Source organism: Dermacentor silvarum, chromosome 1 (assembly GCF_013339745.2).
Source record: "Dermacentor silvarum isolate Dsil-2018 chromosome 1, BIME_Dsil_1.4, whole genome shotgun sequence".
Classification (NCBI taxonomy): Eukaryota; Metazoa; Arthropoda; class Arachnida; order Ixodida; family Ixodidae; genus Dermacentor; species Dermacentor silvarum.
The window spans coordinates 68,476,268-68,495,636 of record NC_051154.1 but is presented as its reverse complement, the minus strand read 5'-3'; the positions used below and the strand labels follow the sequence as shown (position 1 = coordinate 68,495,636).

The following is a 19,369-nucleotide window of genomic DNA, read 5'->3' as shown; positions in this document are numbered from 1 at the left end:
GTATTGTCAATCATCATCAGAATGACTGGGACAGCGAACAAAGTTACGGCTTTAGGCGAGACCTTTATATAATAACAATTAACGCTATTTTACGTCCCAAAGCCATGGTTTGGCCACTAAAGACACCGTAGTCGGGGCATTCGGATTGACTTAAACTAATCTGTACTTATTTAACCATCACCAAAATTTAAGTACACGAGCGTTTGAATCCCCTGCCCCCATCGGAACACGACCATGCACCTCTGATGAGAAGTGAACCCGTGAGTAATATGCTCATGACGGCGCGTAGCGTATTGTCAATCATCATCATAATGACTGGGACAGCGAACAAAGTTACGGCTTTAGGCGAGACCTTTATATAATAACAATTAACGCTATTTTACGCCCCAAAGCCATGGTTTGGCCACTAAAGACACCGTAGTCGGGGCATTTGGATTCACTTAAACTAATCTGTACTTATTTAACGATCACCAAAATTTAAGTACACGAGCGTTTGAATCCCCTGCCCCCATCGGAACACGACCATGCACCTCTGATGAGAAGTGAACCCGTGAGTAATATGCTCATGACGGCGCGTAGCGTATTGTCAATCATCATCATAATGACTGGGACAGCGAACAAAGTTACGGCTTTAGGCGAGACCTTTATATAATAACAATTAACGCTATTTTACGCCCCAAAGCCATGGTTTGGCCACTAAAGACACCGTAGTCGGGGCATTCGGATTCACTTAAACTAATCTGTACTTATTTAACGATCACCAAAATTTAAGTACACGAGCGTTTGAATCCCCTGCCCCAATCGGAACACGACCATGCACCTCTGATGAGAAGTGAACCCGCGACCACATGGTCAGTAGCGGAATCTCCTAGTTCCGGCGCATTCGCGGCACGTTTAAAATGAAATGGCGCAAATGCGATCAAATGCTTAAAAACAGACCGCCTTTCTCGTATCCAACATTATGCGCAAGCGTGAATCGTTCTTATTGTGCATCAAGTACACGAGTTGCGATGCTCACCAAAGTTATCGCTTTCTTTTCCGGTGTCCGAGTCGAACGCGTCGCCATTATTTGGTCACAATCATCACCGTCTTCTTTCTCCCCACTCATATACTTAATTCGAAGCGTTCTTTTTGCCTCATTACCTGCACTTTGCGGGAGGGCGGTATGTATTTCCTCTCTCGCCCCACTGTAATAAAGATGCATGGCCGACACTGGAAACGAACCTCTGCCTTCGAGCACAGTAAAGTCCCTAGATATTTTTTTGCTTTCTTTAAGTAGCGACAAGCTTTGAAGCACCGCCGACGAATCTCATTGGGCGGCGCTCATATTCCGGCAGCATTTTCTTCATAACGCTGTTCACCCGCATTCACTTGCACGCTGCTGCGAGCAGCGTAGATAGCAGATAGCCGTCGCATGCTATCTAGGAAGATAATGGCCGCCGACGTAGTAGATGTCGCTGCTTAAAAAAGAGCAGGAAATCTAGGGACTTTAGAGCACAGAAGCGCAATGCTCTAATCACTAGACCACGATCGCACGCGTACTCCTCCCGTGGTAAAGCCGACTAGTTCTTTGAGGTGTTTGGCGCATGCGTCCCGTGCCACTTTCTCGTCTTTCCTCACGACAGCTCGCGCTTGGAGCGCTCTGTTAGACTGCACTATCTCCGGGATCGCCCTGCATTCTTTAGTGCTTTCTTCGTAGCAGACAACGCTACGTACAGAAACTGTGCGACGTTGCATCGCTTCATGATAGCCCAGGTCGAACCCGTTTTATCATTTCTTCGCCGGAATGCAAATGCCATCGTCGTTTTAACATAAACCACATGACATAAACATAGGCACGTAATACTGCATACACTTAGTCGCAGATCAAGTCACAATCGTGTTTATATCGCTAGCGCCCGTTCAGTACCTATGCACAACCCAATAATCGCCATGTATAAATACGCGTCGAGTGGCCGCAGTAGAAACCATGTCGTTGCCGTCATACTATTGTATACTCAACGCGGTCGTCATTTTCCGTGGCCACTTTTGTGTATGTAGACGCGAGAACGTCTTGGAGCTGTTAGCTACGTTCGCTCTTGATCAGTCCACTCTTGAGAAAGTTTTGATGCGGAGATACTGAAAGTTTTGCGAGAGGTACTGTGATCGATACCCAGCACTTCCACCACTTTGGAAGGGGGGTTTATTTACGTTGGACGGCAGGCGGAAGGATTGCGCGACGGGCACAAAGACAGTCTCAGCCGGCGTCAAGAACTCGCCATCTCCACTCGCACCTCTAGCCGAGACAGTGTCCCACTGCCGCGTGCGTTGCTTCATCCCCACTACACTACAAGTTGCATAAGAGAGACTTAGAGTTGCACAAGTAGCCGATTGTTTGGCTCCCAAAATCCACGTACCGCTTGGAACCTCCGGTTTAATGGGACGTTCCCAATCAACTGCTATGGTCAGAGAATGATGCTCTTGAAGTTATGTTACATATAAATAAATACCTAAGGAACTAGAAGGTGGAACGGCCTCTACATAGGTAGGTTATATTGTTACGTAAAGAAATGCAATATTATTTATTATTTGAATAAGATATAGAAAAGGATGGCAACACATTTAAGTCTCTTGGAAGTGACTTCTTAGCATCCGTTGTCTGGATACAGATGGTCAAGTAGCACTGCACGAAACAGCGATATGGAATAGAAACATGGAGAAAATACCGAAATGCTGTTTAAATAGAACACTGTCGCCTTCTGGCAGTTTCTTTTTTCTACAGACAAATAATATTTTAGTAGCAAGTACGATAACTGCTCTGTGCCTTGCAAATTTTATTCAGAATATAAATGACTACGGGACAACGAGATTAACAGTGACGAAATAGATAAGGTGATCATCTAAAAGGTCAAGGCGAGAAACTTGTTATACTAACGATGAAATGCTTCGAAAAAAACTTCCGCCTCCATTCCACCCTGTGAAAGTGGATGTATACAGCGAAGCTGTTGCCGACGTTACACAAGCGCCACCACCGCAAGGCGTCGCACTGTCGACATCAATGTAGCGTCCGCGACCTAGTTCGCGCCATTTCCGTTGGTGCTTCGACGCCGCGGTGCACGTTCGAGGCGTCCATACGTTTGCGCGTAACCCGCGTTCACGAAGTGAACGTCACTGTAATTTTTTAACAGTCTTGCCCTGATGTCGATTACGGTCGCAGCCTGCTCTGCGCGACCGATGCAACGGACAGAGCGCCCACTCGTCAAGGACAGGTACAACGTGTGCACACGTTCGTCACGCGCGCACGCAGGTGTGCAGGAGTGCAGCATATATGTCCTCATTCTAGTAGACACTCCGCCTGGTGCAACTGCGTTATTGAATTAATTCAATTTCTCAAAGTAAAGTAAAGTAAAGTAAAAAAAGGCGCAATGTGAGTCGACTTGTTTTATTGTCACATGTCGCAGTGGTGCGTGCCAATTTTTATAAGATTTCTACATCTTGCATGTAAAGATTTAAGGTTGGCCTCGTGCGTGCGATCTGAAGAAAAAATAACGATGGAAAAAAAAAGGCGCAATGTGGGTCGACAAGAGTTTCTAGGCTCCTCTACACTGTAACGTTTGAGCAACAGTTATGAGGCATACAATGTATTTTCGACCAGCATCCCGGCTTACAATGTCATTAAAATGAAAATTTCAGCGTGCGTTTTTCTTCTTAAGAATCCACAGAAACTGACGTGACATCACACAGACGAGCCCAATATCGGTAATCGAGTATTTATGTAAAACAAGTGAACGTCGCACGACTAGACCCCACTACATCTGCAGCGCGATAGCGCTTATGTCTTCAACAGAGAATATGCCTCGACCATTCAGCAATACAACGGGTGGAAAAAAAAGCGCTACGCATGAGCAAGCTGCACTTCCTCGGATGCCTCACTTAATGAACAGCGCAATGAAAGGACGCAGACCGAAAGCGCGGCGGCGTTAAGGGCCTCTCCCAGTCATGGCGCACGCATTTCACTTAGCGCTGTCCAAATTTACCCGTTCTGATAAGGCGCGCGGCCCAGCTCGGCGCTTATCGAAGCGCAGGCCGCAAATTGATTAACTGTCGAGGTCGATTGGCGACCGCTAATAAGCGCAACCGTCGTGCATGACCCCTTATTGAGCGGGCCGCCTCTTCTCCCCTCCCCGCCCCCCTCCGTGAAAACTTTTGCGACTGTTTTTCTCGTCGCGTGGCCTGCGCCGAGCCCTCGCCGTCGGCGGAAGAGCATCGCGGGGGCCCGATGGTTGGCGGGCATTTCGCGCGCGCTTTCCCTGTATGCACTCGCGTTTTCGGCCCTCATCTCTTTCTTTGCTCTCGTTTGTTCGAGAGTGCGCTCCTCGTTTCGCGCCCGACGGGAGAAAGTGGAGCGACGGGCGAGCCGATTAAGCTGAAAGTTTTGGGACGCTTCGGCACCCGAGTCGGAGGGGATGGGTTCGTTCAGGTGCGATTTTTCAGCGGGAGTTTCAACGCAGCACTCACGTGCCCGGCCATGGGCAGGCTTTTGTGGAGCCGCTTTCCGGGCCTTGCATATTTGACGAGGCACTTCCTCAGAAAGAGTAAGGTGGCGGCGGTGGTGGGGGAACCGGGGCGAACATTGACACGGAGTGCCCGCATTTCTAAAGCTGCTAAATGACGTCTGCCTAAACCTATTTGTATCTCTTTTAATTTTTTAAAATTCTTCATTGAAAGTAACGGGACTTTTCTACTTTGTTGCGCATTATACGAGATTAATGTACGCTGATGCATTTTAGCTGTGTGCATGTAACTCTTCTGCTGTCTTCTTGGTGGCCTGGACGTCCTGATATTGTGAAGAGGAATGCGGCAAAAATAGGTTTTCTTTCTTTTTCCAAGCTCTGGAACTTTCTGTAAATATACTAGACGGAAGTGCATGCACGGAAAACCAGTTCGTGCACGTTTTCGTTTTCGTTTTTTGCGCCTCACATTAATTCTTGCCATTCTCTTCATGTTATGCTGTTGCATTTGTGAGTATGTATACAGTGCCGGTATAAAAGACTGGTGAGAGCCTCTTTTGTGACGTTTTTTTTTATTACTCTCAGTTGGTTTATTTCGTATGAGCTAGTGCTTCATTTCTCGATTATTCAAGCGAAGCTTGTACTGCTTCACAAGTGTTGGCGGCGGTGGTGGTGGTTTCACGCTAAAACCCCACCGAAAACCTGTCGAAAACTCGCGTCTCGTTCACTTGGTATATACCAAAATTGGCATGGAAGGGTACCAATGTATGACTAACATGACTGATAGGTCATGACATCAATAACATCACATGCTCGTCAGTTACGTCACGATTAACGATAATAAAATCACGTGTGGCGCATACCTGCATGGGATATGCGCCTATGAGCCAGAGATATGCGGGTATGAGCCAGGGACAAAAAAGAAAGAAAGAAATAAAGAAAAAAAAAAGGAAGGGAAAAGGAAGGAAATGGGGTTGGCGCGCGCTCCGTCAGGCTTCCCTCGCTTCAGATCAGTTTCGGCGTCCGGATGGGAAAGCCGCGCGTGGTGCGTTCCACCGAGGAGCAGACTGCGTTTGAGCAACGGCGCCGCGAACTCGCTCGGGAAAGGGCTCATCGTCGACGTGCCGATTATAGCGTGAGGACTTCCGAAGCCCAGGCGAAACGTCAACGAAGAGCCGCGGACCCCGAGCTGAGGGAGCGCGATGTTGAGGCCAATCGTCAGCGAAGAGCCGCCGACCCTGAGTTTAGGGCAAGCGAAACGGGACGCCTGCGGCAGTGTCATCTTGCCACAAGCTTCGCTTACCCCCATTTTCTCGACATGTTAAGGGCTGGCGAATTCATGGGTGACAAAGTATAAGTTTTTGTCTCCTCATTCAAGCCCGCAAGAAACATCTCCGTCAGCTCCGCCGTTGCCTACAGATTATGCCGTTGCCGACAAAATGTCTACAAATCTTGGTGATCCAATAAGCAATACGTTTGTCCCCGTGCGTCTCACAAAACAATGCATGCTGTTTTATCGACTTTATGAATTACCAGCTCCTTGGTGTATACTGCCGCTTTCGGCTGTTGACGTGAGCTGCTGACTTTACTGCCCAATACGGAGATTTGAGTACAATCTTAAGGCAGCAGGAGAGTTGCGCAGAAGTCACCTGGCACCACTTCCAGCACCTCTAGAGACAATAACGCTGTAACAGAGTGTTAACGTACAGACGTATCATTATGCGAACCGCATTAATATCGCGCCGGAGCGTTAACATGCATGCGGCACCTAGCGTACAATGAGATTCGTATAAGCAATTCAGCCTTATCATGATGACGGTGGCCTGCTTTCTCAAATTGAGACACAGTCCACGCGGTCATCAGTGTTATTAGAGAGAGGGAGTTTGACTCATGTTGGAGCAGGGAACTGTCGCTTTGGTGAGTGCACTTATCATACACTTCTTCGGAGACCTAATGGCAGCGAGGGTTTCCTGATGCATGAGGGATGGCTGGTCCTACAGTAGCAACGCTGAAGAAAGAAATGAAGTTCGAGCGCTATAGAGCGCTCACGGTGCTGGTGCTGCGTGTACTGCTTTGGAGGATTCTGCGAGCGTGAAACATCGTTTGTAACACTTGGTGACGTGATCCCCGAGGACTCGCGTGTGCGATCCCTTCCTGGTGAAAAATCGAAGCCGTGATACGGAATGACAATAGCGCACACTGGTCCGACGCATCTGAAAACGATTTCCATTTCGCGGCACGTAAACTCCGAAGAGCTATTCTCCACGGAAATTCCAATCACGTGAATCTTTTACTGATCTACGAAACAGAACGCGACGAGCACAAAGAGGATGGCGCTGCGAAATCAAATTTGAAATGCTCTGCTCCTCGGGGACACGCGACCACAAGCTGTTGAGCCTGTTCGTTTCTTGCTAGGTTGATTGAAGATAGTAGCGCAAGTTGGCCGCTAATTGTAATTCAGGTATTTTCGTAAGTACACCTCTTAAGAAAAATAACAATGGAGTGAACAAAATGATTAAAACAAAAACATTGTACAAAACAAGTGGCGTTGAACAGAGGTTTCTCTCCTCTGTGTGTGCTTGTTTGAACAGTAGCAAGCCTAATTTCTATGGCCCGTTTGAACAAGTCAGAAAATAATGCTTTCAGCCAGAGTACCGAGCATCATTGCATCATATCCTTCGGAATGTTCTCGTAACATCCCTGAGGTGCCACAACGCTGCGGTAAAGTGAACCATATTTAAGTGGTAACAACTATAGCTAATTTCTAGTCGCCCGCTCTCGGAAGAACCGCAAGTAAAAACGCCCTATGCCATAGCAAAAAGAACTGATAAATTGTTTCTGGGACGAAAAAACAACGTGCGTGTTACAGGCGTCAGTTTATTGAGTGCATGGCTGAAATGCCATTCTCGAAATTTGATTTTTTCTTAAAGAAGTAGCGAGTAGTGATGAAAAATATAAAAGAATTTCCCTATATGTGCGTATCCCATCTTATGCACGCACATAGGAAGTCAGCGAGGCTTGTACGTACACATCTGAAGTTGTTTTATTCAATGCCGAAGAGAAGAACCGCGATAATAAGCGGCCACATTGTTCTGGAGGCGAGTTGTGTGGCCCGTGTGCGCATCAGCACCTGGGCCTCTGTTGTGACGCCATATGTTTGCATGTGGCTTGCGCAGGTGTCCCGGGCCGCGGGTTTGTCAAGGACGTGGACAGCAGCGCCCGCTGCTCGCGCTGGGCCAGGAACCTCGCTCGCAACTGGCACGCCGAAACCTCGCCCTCTGAGCCCGACTTGAGCGGCACCTGGGTCTCGCAACGGTACGAAAGTGTGCCTCTTTGCTCTCACGGGTCGTAGCACTCCTAGTTTCGCAACCACCTAGAGTGTAGCAAGCAGTTCCACAAACGGACCGCTTTCTCCTTAAGTGCTTTGTCCCTGCAAGCAACATACCAAGCGTGATTCAAAGCCAGCGTGCGCCAGCTTTGAGTGAGGCTGCCGGTGTACGCTCTAGCTCGCTCGTGCCAATGCAATTCAATGTACGTGGGCTCTGCCAGAACGATTATAGGATCCTACATATTCTCCAATCTCAGTTCCGACCAAGCTAACGCCAGCTTCAGAACATGACCGCTAAACTGCTGCCTCTATGGTTCCAGAGTTTCATTGGCAAATTTGCTGCGTGTACCTTCCAGTTCTGCGAACCAGCATCCGAACCTGGCGAATATAGGTGAATGCCCGTCACACGCCCATAGTCTCTGTGCACGGCACACGCACCGGCGGGCACGCGCTTGCGAGACGCCTCCTGGAACGGCGCGTCCGTGACACGGAGTCTCGTGCTCGCAAGCGCTTCTGACGGCGGATTCACGGTCGCCTCCTTTCTTGTTTTTTTTTTTTTTCGGAGGGTCCATAACGTTCGTGGACCGAGCACAATACCCTGTTGAGAGATTTCGCGCGGTTATTGCGTATTGCGCATGATTCAGCGCTTGTTAAGTGCGCGATAGCGTTCATCTGAAGCTGCAAAGACCCCTGGTACTACAAAGCTGTTCCCAGGTAAGAAAGATTCCTCTTTCTCATCTGTCCAACGACACCTTTGCTATCATTTCGTTCGTCACGGGCGGACGAATTGCGCCTGAGTGCTAGCGATATAGGAGCCTTGCTAAAGAACGAGCGGACTGGTGAAACAAGTTCCGGTTGTGCGTGGCTTTAGAGCAACGTTTTGCTGCAGAACTCTCTTGTACGCGACCAGATTAACTATCAGTAAACAAAAACGAGCAATCGTTTCTGCTACTCTGCTACTCATTTAATATAGTATCATTAGAAGTATTATTTTAATAAAATATTGTTCGTAATTTCATTTCTTGCCGGTGTGCGAAACATTTTTTTTCACAAGGCATCGCTTTAGTATACCTTAATGGTTTATTGCGTGCTTTTTTTATTTCTTCAATCTCTTATGAACGGCATAGCACAGCTGACCTCCAAGAACTATATGTCGACATGATAGAAAAAGCAGGTACGGGCTGCACACGTTGCTTTCGGTGCTCATTAACGGTGCCTGATGTTTTGCTACAGAGGTTTCAAAGAAACAACAGCCTGGAGTGTGATTGATTTTGATTTCGACGCTACGTGCCCTCAACGAAAGGAACATGGCCCAGGACAACGCAACGATTCTATTCCAATTATTTTCCTTATCGCGCTTCGCCACTGGTCCGAACCGCACTCCGCATGCGTTATCACCAAAATCGGCCAGTCGTGAGCGGTATAGATAATAAGAACGGAATAAAACCAAGTGAACGGAATCGCTACGGTATAGTGGCCATGATTTCTTAAAGTTACATCGTTTGCAATAATTAATGGCTTGCGTAATACCAAGCAGTTTCCTTTATCACTTAAACTACAGTCGAATGCCTTTGTATTGAAGTGCTTGGGGCTTCCGGAATCATTCGTTATACAGGTCACGTTGCGCACCGCACAGCTCACAATAGAACCGGGACATAAGTATTCTTTCGTTATACGGGTAATATCGTTGTAGAGGCGTTCGTTATAGAGGCGTTCGACTGTATAATGAAAGTTATTAGTGGCTGCCCAAGAGGACAGTGGTAAATAACTACTTACACGGTATAGTTTCACATGCCGCGCACGGCGAAGCCGGCCCCTGCGTGCCCATACGAAGCACCAGAAGCTAGAAAATTTTACTGGAAACGTCGTTCCGTTTGACGTGAGTTGACGTAGGCTGGAAAAAAGAGCTGGTTCGTCTCCAGATCCCAAGGCGCAATGAAGAAACTGTCACCGACGGTAACTTAAGGCTGATGATGGAGGAGTAAGAGAAACGAATAAAGGACAACATCGCCGCTGGTTGACCGACGCAATACATAGGTACCGCACCGACTGGTCATTATTACAAGCTGGCATTAGCACGCAAGTTGTCTCATACGGCCAAGATCCCAGAAATCGACACGCCGCAGCTAAGCTCTATGGGTATACAGCGTTGCCGGACCCCTCCAATCTATTCCCCGCTGCAAATGAAGTCCGCTTCCCGGCGGGGCTATATAACGCCGGCGTCGGCCATGCCCTCGGAGGGGACCCTGCACTCTCTGTCCAGAGACCGTTCGTTGTATTTTGTCTCATTCGTTTGTTTGCTGCTGTATTTCTTTTCTGTTTTTTTTTTTTCTGTCCTTATAGTGCGTCGGCACGCTCACGTCGAACAGCCCCTCCTGACTTCCGAGGAAGAGGAGCAATAAAGCATGAGGAAACAGGAGGTTCAGGAAGAAGAGGGAAGCTATGCGACGATATACTCAGACACAGTTGGATGGTCCATTTGCGCGACTGAACTTAGCTTAGAGAGAACAAAGAGCTCTGCGAAACAAAGGACACGCCAATCGCCAACAAGAGAAAGGAAGAAAAGAAAGGCGCTGCAGGATATTCTGGCATTATTTGAAACAAACTTAGTTTCTTGTTCACTTTCTGCCCCGAAACCTAATTAAATCTGCATTTCCGGCGCACTCTCGTTTGTTAGGGTGTGCTGATAGTTTGTCGTAGTTCCTCCTTTAACGGTGTGTTCGTGTGTTTGTGTCTGCGCGTACGCAAAGACAAAGTTAAAGATCCGTGTATGTATGTGCATGCATGCGTGTTTGTGTGCGTTGTTTCTTGTGCAGCGTGCACACTACAAACGTAAGCAGCAGATTCTCGAAAAAATGACCGAATGCTTCACGGTGGTTCAGTGTGCCTGCCGCACAATCTACTGCGCCAAATGCTATGTATGCCAAGTCGCATGAACATGTCATATGGTGGGTTACAGGGATTCTTAAAAGGTAGGAAACGAATTGTGTATGTTGTGATATCTAAATCTTTTTAAAGTGTTCTTTGGAAATTTCCCTGAAGAAAACGGCATCCCTACAGCTTACAAAACAGTGATCAATCATTTCAGCATGTGGACACAAACGGCAGTTTGTCGACCACGACACGAAACAGCCCCTTTTCTCCAACCAGGCTTTGACTGGAAGATGTTGCCGAATGTAACTTAAAGAAAAAGTTTTGTTTCCTGGAGGAATGATTGTTCGACGGGCACGCTTAAGTACGTCTAGGTAATATTGTTCTAAATAAGGCAAAGTATAAAGCGGTACAGGAAACAATGTGTCTATGAATGCAGCCGAACTTTCTTCGTGGAAGGTGATGAAAGAATAATCTATACTAAAGCGAGCGTTTCGAAAGTAAAAACCTTCAACAACCTTCTTCTAGAAGCCCCAAGAGGCTGTTGGTGCATCTCTGACAGTTGACGACACAGCCATTTCTGGAAGGTAAATTAGGTAATTGATTAAGCAATGTTGTAACATCTCTCTTTTAAATGGACTATTTGCATCACGAAAGAGCAATAACTGGGAGACAAGTTGTCTAATACAAAGTTGAACAAGGCCAAGACCTCCGTACTCAAGAGGAAGAAAAATGTCATCATGCCCCATGGCCCTAACCCGTGAGTTCCACACATAAGTAGCAAACACACGATGGAAAGCTTGCAAGCTAAGCCGCGAGCACTGCAGGACATACTTAAGTCGAGCTGCTAGGAACACATTGGAAGCTTCAGCTCGGTTAAGTATGGACAACTACCGCCCCTGCCATTTGTTAACCCTACGCTGTATTTCTGCAGGTTCCAGTGACCAGTGAGGATTACTATTGCGATATTGAGAGAAGGGTACACCTAAGTACTTGAAGTCCTGCCTCCGTTAAATACCTGCGAAGTGAGCTGGCATCGTACACCGTGGACCAAACCAAAACCCTGATCTCTGCTCAAAGTTGCTGCGCTATGGCAAGGGCAGTCTCTACGCCATCCTTTTCAGCACAGAAGAAGGCTATATCATCTGCATAGGCAATTAACCGAACCTTATTGGATGCCAATGTGAACCCGCGAAAGGTATGATCCTTCAGAATTCGGGACCAAAGCGGTTCTAAGTACAAAACGAATAATAGAGGGTTATAGAGGATAGATCGATTTGGATAGACAACCTTTAACTATTAACCCTTTTGTGCCATTAGCATAACAAATTGTGATGCCTTTAAAAAGATGAGACCCAATGTTTATGTGCTCTAACACACGAAATAAGAAGTGGGGATTAACTTTATCCAACGCTTTTGCCAAATCAACCTGAACTATTGCGACGTCACCTACACGTTCTGCTACACACTCTAGCACAGACCGCGCAACGTTGATATTTGTCTGGATTGATCTTCCTTTAATGACACATGTTTGATGGTTCCCATCACTGATCGAATTACGTCTTGAAGGTGACTAGCTAACCTTTTCGAATATATTTTATAACCCACGTTGCAAAGTAATAAGGGGCGATATCCCTTAATTTTCTGCAATTTAATTGCATCACTGCTTTTTTGGGGACAAGTATAATGTGTGCCCTTGATAGAGCGTGGCAGGCAGGTATCCAATTCTGTAAGCTTCTTCGTACACTTTAAGCAGAAAGGGAGCCAATATAGAGAAAAACACTTATGAAATTCTGCACTTAAGCCGTCAGGCCTTAGAAGTATTGCCTTTGGCTAGTGAAGCAACTTCTGCGATACATGTGCTTAACATACTGCGATACATAAGCTTCTGCGATACATATGCCTCTATCAACATCAGGCGATTATTATCGCCCTTATTAAAAGGCGATTATTATCGCCCTTGCGAATGCGGGAATTTCGGGTCGACTTCTTCATTTAGTGCATAACTTTCTATCTGAGCGCCACATGAAAGTGCGTGTTGGAGGACCAACAAGTGATTCTCGCCCTGTTAAGTGCGGTGTACCACAAGGCAGCGTCTTGTCGCCGCTTCTCTTCAACAGTGTACTTGCTGGACTTCCAAGCCGATTGCCTCAGGAACCTGACTTTCCAATATGTATAGCAATCTATGCTGATGACATTGCACTGTGGATCAGCGGTCCTTCGCACCACGTTCCACGTCTTCGTGGAATCTTGCAGATAGCTCTGAATGCGACTTCAGAGTACTTGGAGGAAGTTCGTCTGCAGATCTCACCAGCTAAGTTAGCCGCAATTGCGTATCATCCAAGGCAACTGGCTCGTCGAACCATGAGCCGGCTGTACCTCGGAGAGACACCAGTACAATGGGTACAACACCACCGCTACCTGGGCGTAATTATCGATTATCGCCTCTCTTGGCGCCCTGCCATTACCTCTGTGCGGTGCAAATCCCGGTCGCTGCTCAAGTATGTGGCCGCCTTGACTGCTAGGGGCGCTGGCTGCGACCAGACGACAGCACTTCAGGTACACCAATCACCTGTCCTCTCTGGCGTGATGTATGCCTTGCCAGTCTTGAACGTGCCGCCAAATGTGATGTCTGAGCTGGAACGGGACCATCGTGTTGCCCTTCGAGTCATGCTTGGCTTACCTCGTGAGGCGCAATCTGTTCCACGACTCACGGAAGCGCACCAGTTGCCCCTGAGCTTCCAAGCAGACCAGAGAGTGCTACACCATATCGAGCGTTTTCACCGAGCATCAGACGGCCAAGCAGTGATTAATCGGCTGCTTCATCGCCCTTTCTCTCGGATGGGGAAAATGGCGGCATTGTTTGTGGACATTACTCACAGTTCAGGAGACACTACTTCATTCACAACTCCGAAGAAGCGCAACAAATGTTCCTTCCCCATTTATCTGACAATTCCCGAAATACACAAAAAATCTAGTCAGCCTGTTCCGGCACTATTTCAATTGGCCCAGTCCCACCTATTTAAAAAATTTGAAAGTTATATTGAAGTATTCACGGACGCATCTGTACACAGCGACGCGCAAGGCGCTTCTGCAGCTTTCTTCTGCCCTTCGACTGGCATCAGACGGGTATTTAGAATACTACATCCAACCTCATCAACAACTGCAAAACTAGCAGCGATTGATGTTGCTCTGAAATACGTACACGAAGAATTAAATGCCTTGAAAGTCGTCATTCTTACAGACTCCCGTGCAGCCCTCAGCAGACTTAGACAAGATACCGATAGCCCATTGTTGTGCAGTATCCAAGAAACTTCCGGCAAAATTACTTTCTGTGGAGTGTCCCTCATTTCCCAGTGGGTACCCTCGCACGTGGGCATCGCTGGAAATGAAGATGCTGATCGCCTTGCTTCAAGCTGTGCCCACCATGAATGTGACTGCCCTGACATTTCGTGCATGTTTGAAAACGCTCGTCTCCTGATACGCCGGCACCTCCTAAAGCAGCACCCAGACCGGCGTGTTGCAGACGGATCGTTCCCTCCCCGTGTTCGTGGTCTAAGCTTGCCCCGTCGTGCTAGAGCACTGTTATACAAGTTAAGGGTTGGGTGTGTGTTGGTGCGCGAACGCCTATACCGACAAGGACATGTGGACAGCCCGTCGTGTACGTTTTGTGGCTCCTGCGAGACACTTGAACATCTCGTTTTAGAGTGTCCCACATTAGTTGCGCAGCGCGCATTACTAATTAAGGAGCATAGACTTATGGGGCTGCAATGTGCGAGCCTTGACGAGTGCCTATTTCCAAGGGGGAGCGCTGCTCGACGTGACCAGACCCATCGAGCCCTGCTAATTTTCCTGAAGGACACTGACTTGGCCTCCCGTTTATAGACATTATTTGTATTTTTGTTTTGTTCTGTCTGTGTCTCCGTCATTTCTTTATTTCCTCTTTTCTTTTCTCATATTTTCATTTCCTCTATTCCCTCCTCCTACAGGAGTAGGCAGGCGTTGTGCCCCTCTCGGTGGCAGTTGTCAGCTTGCTCCCTCCTTAATCCCTTTGTGTCCTTGTGTGTATATGTATACAAATGAATTGATAATAATAATGTCAACATAATAACATTCTTCTTGACTGAGCTGTTGCAGCAATGAAACAAATTTTTCAGTTGCAGTTGCATTATTAAAACTTTATGACATTGAAAGATATCCTCATAATGGTCAGCGAACGCTTTCAATACTCTAGCGTGATCACTAACAATCGCCCCGGCATACTCTATCTCGAGCACTATCCGCCACGCTATCATGCAACAGCAGCGCTGGGCAATGAATGAACGGTTTTGAGCTCCACACGGACTCTGAGAGTAGTGAAGCCTGCGCATGTATTTCGGAGGTCGAAAAGCAATGCTGTAGTGGACGAGGAGTACATTACGCGCATCGCAAAGAAATTGTTCTCGACAAGATGGTGGTGCGTCGATGTGAAATTCTTTGTTGTCATGCTCGTGAAAACAGCTGCATAAGGGAGACGTACGTCACGATGATGATGATCAGCCTCAAACATGGCACGTACCCAAATAGAGTACGCGCCAAGAATCAGGGGGTTGGTGGAAAACAACGAAGCCTCGACGACGTCAATGCCAGCAACGACATCACAGCGGTAACACCAAGTAGTTCACACAGTAGCTCACATGATTCACAGCCGCCAAGTGCGCAGCTCGGCAAATGTACAGGAAAAAAAATTATCAAATCTCGTAGGTGGCAATGCTTAATTTGGCTCGCGACATCAATTGTAGTAGAAGGTTTGGCCTCAGAGTTGATTAACCCCCTGGCGGGTCCTTTAAAATTACTATTGGAGCCTGAAAACCAAGAATCCCTTAACACAGCAACTTCCTCATCCCCGGCGGCTTAAACATCGATTTACGCAAACAATTTAAGAAAGGGTGCAAGGAAACTTAATATATACAGTAAAGGTCATCTGAAAAACCACGCTGCCAAAACGTCAGCCAGGTAGGTGATTGGACGTTGTCCTACTTATTAATGGAAACAGAAAATATGACTGTTTTACGCAAAGTCTCAAACCTAATGCACTGAGCACAACGCAACCTCACCATAACTCACCAACCTCACCGCGAAGACAAAGTAACAACTTATTGATGTAATCCACACTTTTCGTTGTGTAATATCATTGAATTTTTAGTTGTCGTTGAATTAGTAAACATCATTTACATTTTTTCTAATTCTTACTTTAAATTAATACATTCTTAAACGACCGCACCATTCTCCACAACCAAACGCCCCATAACCGCTGGCTTCTTGTCTAGTTCCCCGTAGTGGGTGAGCGCAATTATTTCAGAAAAAAAAAAAAATCTGGTAAACAAAAATAAGATGGCGGTCTTCACAACGCTGCTGTCACAGTATAGAAGTTCACAACCGCAGGAATCGCTGAAGTCTGATGCCCTTTTTATAAAGGCCGAAAGAAAACACCGCACGTACAAAGGACGACAGAAAAGTGCGGAAGATGAGCGCGCAGTTTTCACATAGCGCTTATTTTTCGCACAACAAAATAATAGGAGTAGAGAGAGAGACAGATGCTCTTTAATAAACACTGGAGAGGTTGGCCGGGCGGCACGCCTATAGCATGCTACTGCAGATGAATAGGATGAAAAATGAAATGATACACACAGGACATACGACACTTAACACACACATAACATAACATACAGTATCTCCACAAACGTTGCGATACATTTACCATTCGCCTTGCAGTGCATTTACCATGCACGAGGGCGCATATTATAGACGGAGTACACTAGACGTTTGCTTAACGTCGTTTTTCCCACAAGCATTAAAGTGAGTCCGCGCTGGTCATCATCTCTTTCAATTGTGTGAAATGTTTTTATGCTGCTTCAAAGCCTGAACAGACAAGAAGTGACCAAAGTTTCTGCGCTTCCTCTTTTCCCTGCAGTTGGATAATGACAGTCGCGCATGAAGGTTAGAAGTAGAGCACAACTGCTGAAAGCGGGTACACAGAGGAAGAAAAGAAAGTAGCAGGGAGCTGGCCCGTACTTTTGCTGCGTGCGTGGACCACAGTCCGGATGCTCAAATGCCACTGCAGCCGCAGCTCGGCTTCAGCTTTCAGTATGTATATATATATCAAGCGTACAGAGGGCGATATGACCTGGCCTTTGCCTGTGCGGAGCTAAGCGCCGAGAACGTCACTGCGTCGTTTTTCAGAGGCGAAATTCGCGTGCTGGTTTGGTACATTTACATCCAATCGACGCAGACACAACTCAATAGCTGAGGAGAGCGAGTTAAATAACAGAAAGAAATGAAAGAATTCCGCGCATGAACAGCTGGCTATGAAGCACACAACGGTATTGCGCACAATTATGCGCATATTTTTACCTGGCGACGTTTTCAACCGCTCATATTGGTTTTCACCACCTGGGGGACGCCGGCTGCTGACGCATTATACACGGTGAATTAGACGCAAGTCAGTGCGCGTACAGTGGTACTGCGGTCGCGACCGTATTCCGACAGAAGTAAAGGAAAATAACGCAAGCACGCATACAGACACATACATACATGCACACACGCATAGACAAACACGCGTGCTGACACACACGCACGCACCTACGCGCACCGAGAAGCAGCAAGATGCAGCGACTAAGTATATGCCTTTCTTGACGCGTTTATATTGCATGCACGGCTAGGGTTCGCCGGTATTGATCTTGGACTCCCAACGACGTATTCAGAGACTGCTCTGCAAGTAACCGCTCAGAAGAAAGCCAATAAGTTGTGTCGAAGTTGCACCTAGCTAATGTATACTTTTATAATTGAAAGAAATATTGTAAAGAAAAGAAAGGCACAGGGAAAGAATTTTTACTCCGCACTTCAGGTCTCTACAGAGAGTTTTGTAATTGCTCCTGGGTTTTGTAAACCTTAGTGCACTGCTGGAAAACATCGAGCACACGAAACTTTATTGTAGGGGAACTTACGCGATTCTCTTTCTGAAGCCCTTAACTAGCGTGGGCTTTGAAAGCGCAAGTCCACAATCTGCAGAATAATTTTTGATGTTGCCGATACGGCTTCGTAGACAACTGACTAAAGTACGAAACCAGACTCCACGTTAGGTTGTCGAGAGAAAGCTTAAACAGAAACGGTGCAATAGATGAATGCCCTATATGCAGTGGAAGAGTCGTTTTTCTTAAACTTGAGCAGGTTTCCATAGGGTACATGAGAGTACTTAAATGAAACGTGCTTGCCCTCCGCGTGTTAATGTGGTACAGTGGCTTACCAAGCATCTTTAAGCCAACCCATGTAACATAGTTTCATCAGTCACAGGATCTTGTTTCGTGTCGGTCTCGTTCCATAGCCACGATAGGGGGTGAACATCCGCTGAGGGGCTGGAGCAGAACACTTTGGACAGCTCACGGATTCTTTAGTTGTTGGAACCAATGTCCATGGTGGTGGAAGTTTTATTTACTTATGTGCTTTAGGCTTTAAGGCCCAACCCAGCCTAAAGTCACCGGGGATGGGAATAGACACATGAAGAGAATAAGGTGCGCGTAAGCGATGGAGAAGTGGTTTTTGGGCTTGAAAAATAGCGTGTGGGCCTGGTAAAAGGGAAGCAGATATAGGGTTTCTTGTACGGAAACAGAGTGAACCTTCTTTTTGTCCTCTAAATCATTATACTGATAACGACCATGTCTTTGCACCTATTGGACATTGATATGAATGCAAAAGCCATGAAATCTTGAGGGACAGGTGTCCCTCTTGGTCTAGGTGATTGAATCACGTCGTCGAAGCTTCGTTTGTTAGTGGTGAGAGAACTGCAGCACCATGGGGACGGATGTCATCCGATCTCACAGTTAAGGTATAGGTACATTTGGAAAGGACTGTGAGTTGTCTTTTCATTTGTCTTGCTGACACTGTATCGAAGTCTCTCTTTGTCGACCTGAGAGTAACCTTGTCATTACAAGTTAGAAACTTAGGACCGCATTCACGAAGCTTCTCTAAACTGAGAGCGTTCCCCATTTGCCGGCGTTGAATTTAAACCCGCCACTCACAATATCGATAGACGCGATACCTAGATGATCGCCACTGCGATGTCCAATCGCGCCGGCACGTACGAAAGAGAAGTCTTCTTAATATCGCGGTGCCCTGATGCTTTGAATGTGTTACAGTTTCCATGCAACTGGCACAAAGGCAATACTAAAGAGCAGGGGGCACAAGCGCGGATCTTGCTAGACTCCGAGATTTGACGTGAACGATCCATACTGCGGGTTGCGCACAAAACACATGGACGATAAGGAACGAATGGACGATACAAACGCAAACTCTCTACTGATATTTTTTATTGAAGGAACATTAAATTATGCAACTCTTAAATGCACCATCTTGTAGTGAAATTAACGCCACAACAAACAAGTGATTACCTAAACAATGCAAACAAAAACTGGTTGGCCTTTCCCATCAGTCGATTCCGCGACATGTGCTGCACATATACGCGAATTCTTTTTCAGGCAACAAAATGGATGGCTGACCTACACAATCGTCTCCCTTCTTTTTAATTTACAATACCACGCCTGTCTGATTTCTCTGCTAATTTGACACCTGTCTATTGATAAATTGCGGGTGCCCGTGAACATCGGTCTGCAACCACAACTGCTACAGAGGTCTATCAAGTGGT

The 19,369-nt window shown here is 46.8% G+C and overlaps 1 protein-coding gene across 1 annotated transcript in view; it reads left to right on the top strand.

The window, feature by feature from the left end:
• The window catches only part of LOC119465123 (protein APCDD1), a 273,777-nt gene that overhangs the window by 51,806 nt on the left and 202,602 nt on the right, over positions 1-19,369 (top strand). The window contains exon 2 of the mRNA XM_037725923.2: positions 7,667-7,805. Coding sequence (XP_037581851.1) covers positions 7,667-7,805 — 139 coding nt within the window. The remainder of the gene's footprint in view (positions 1-7,666; positions 7,806-19,369) is intronic.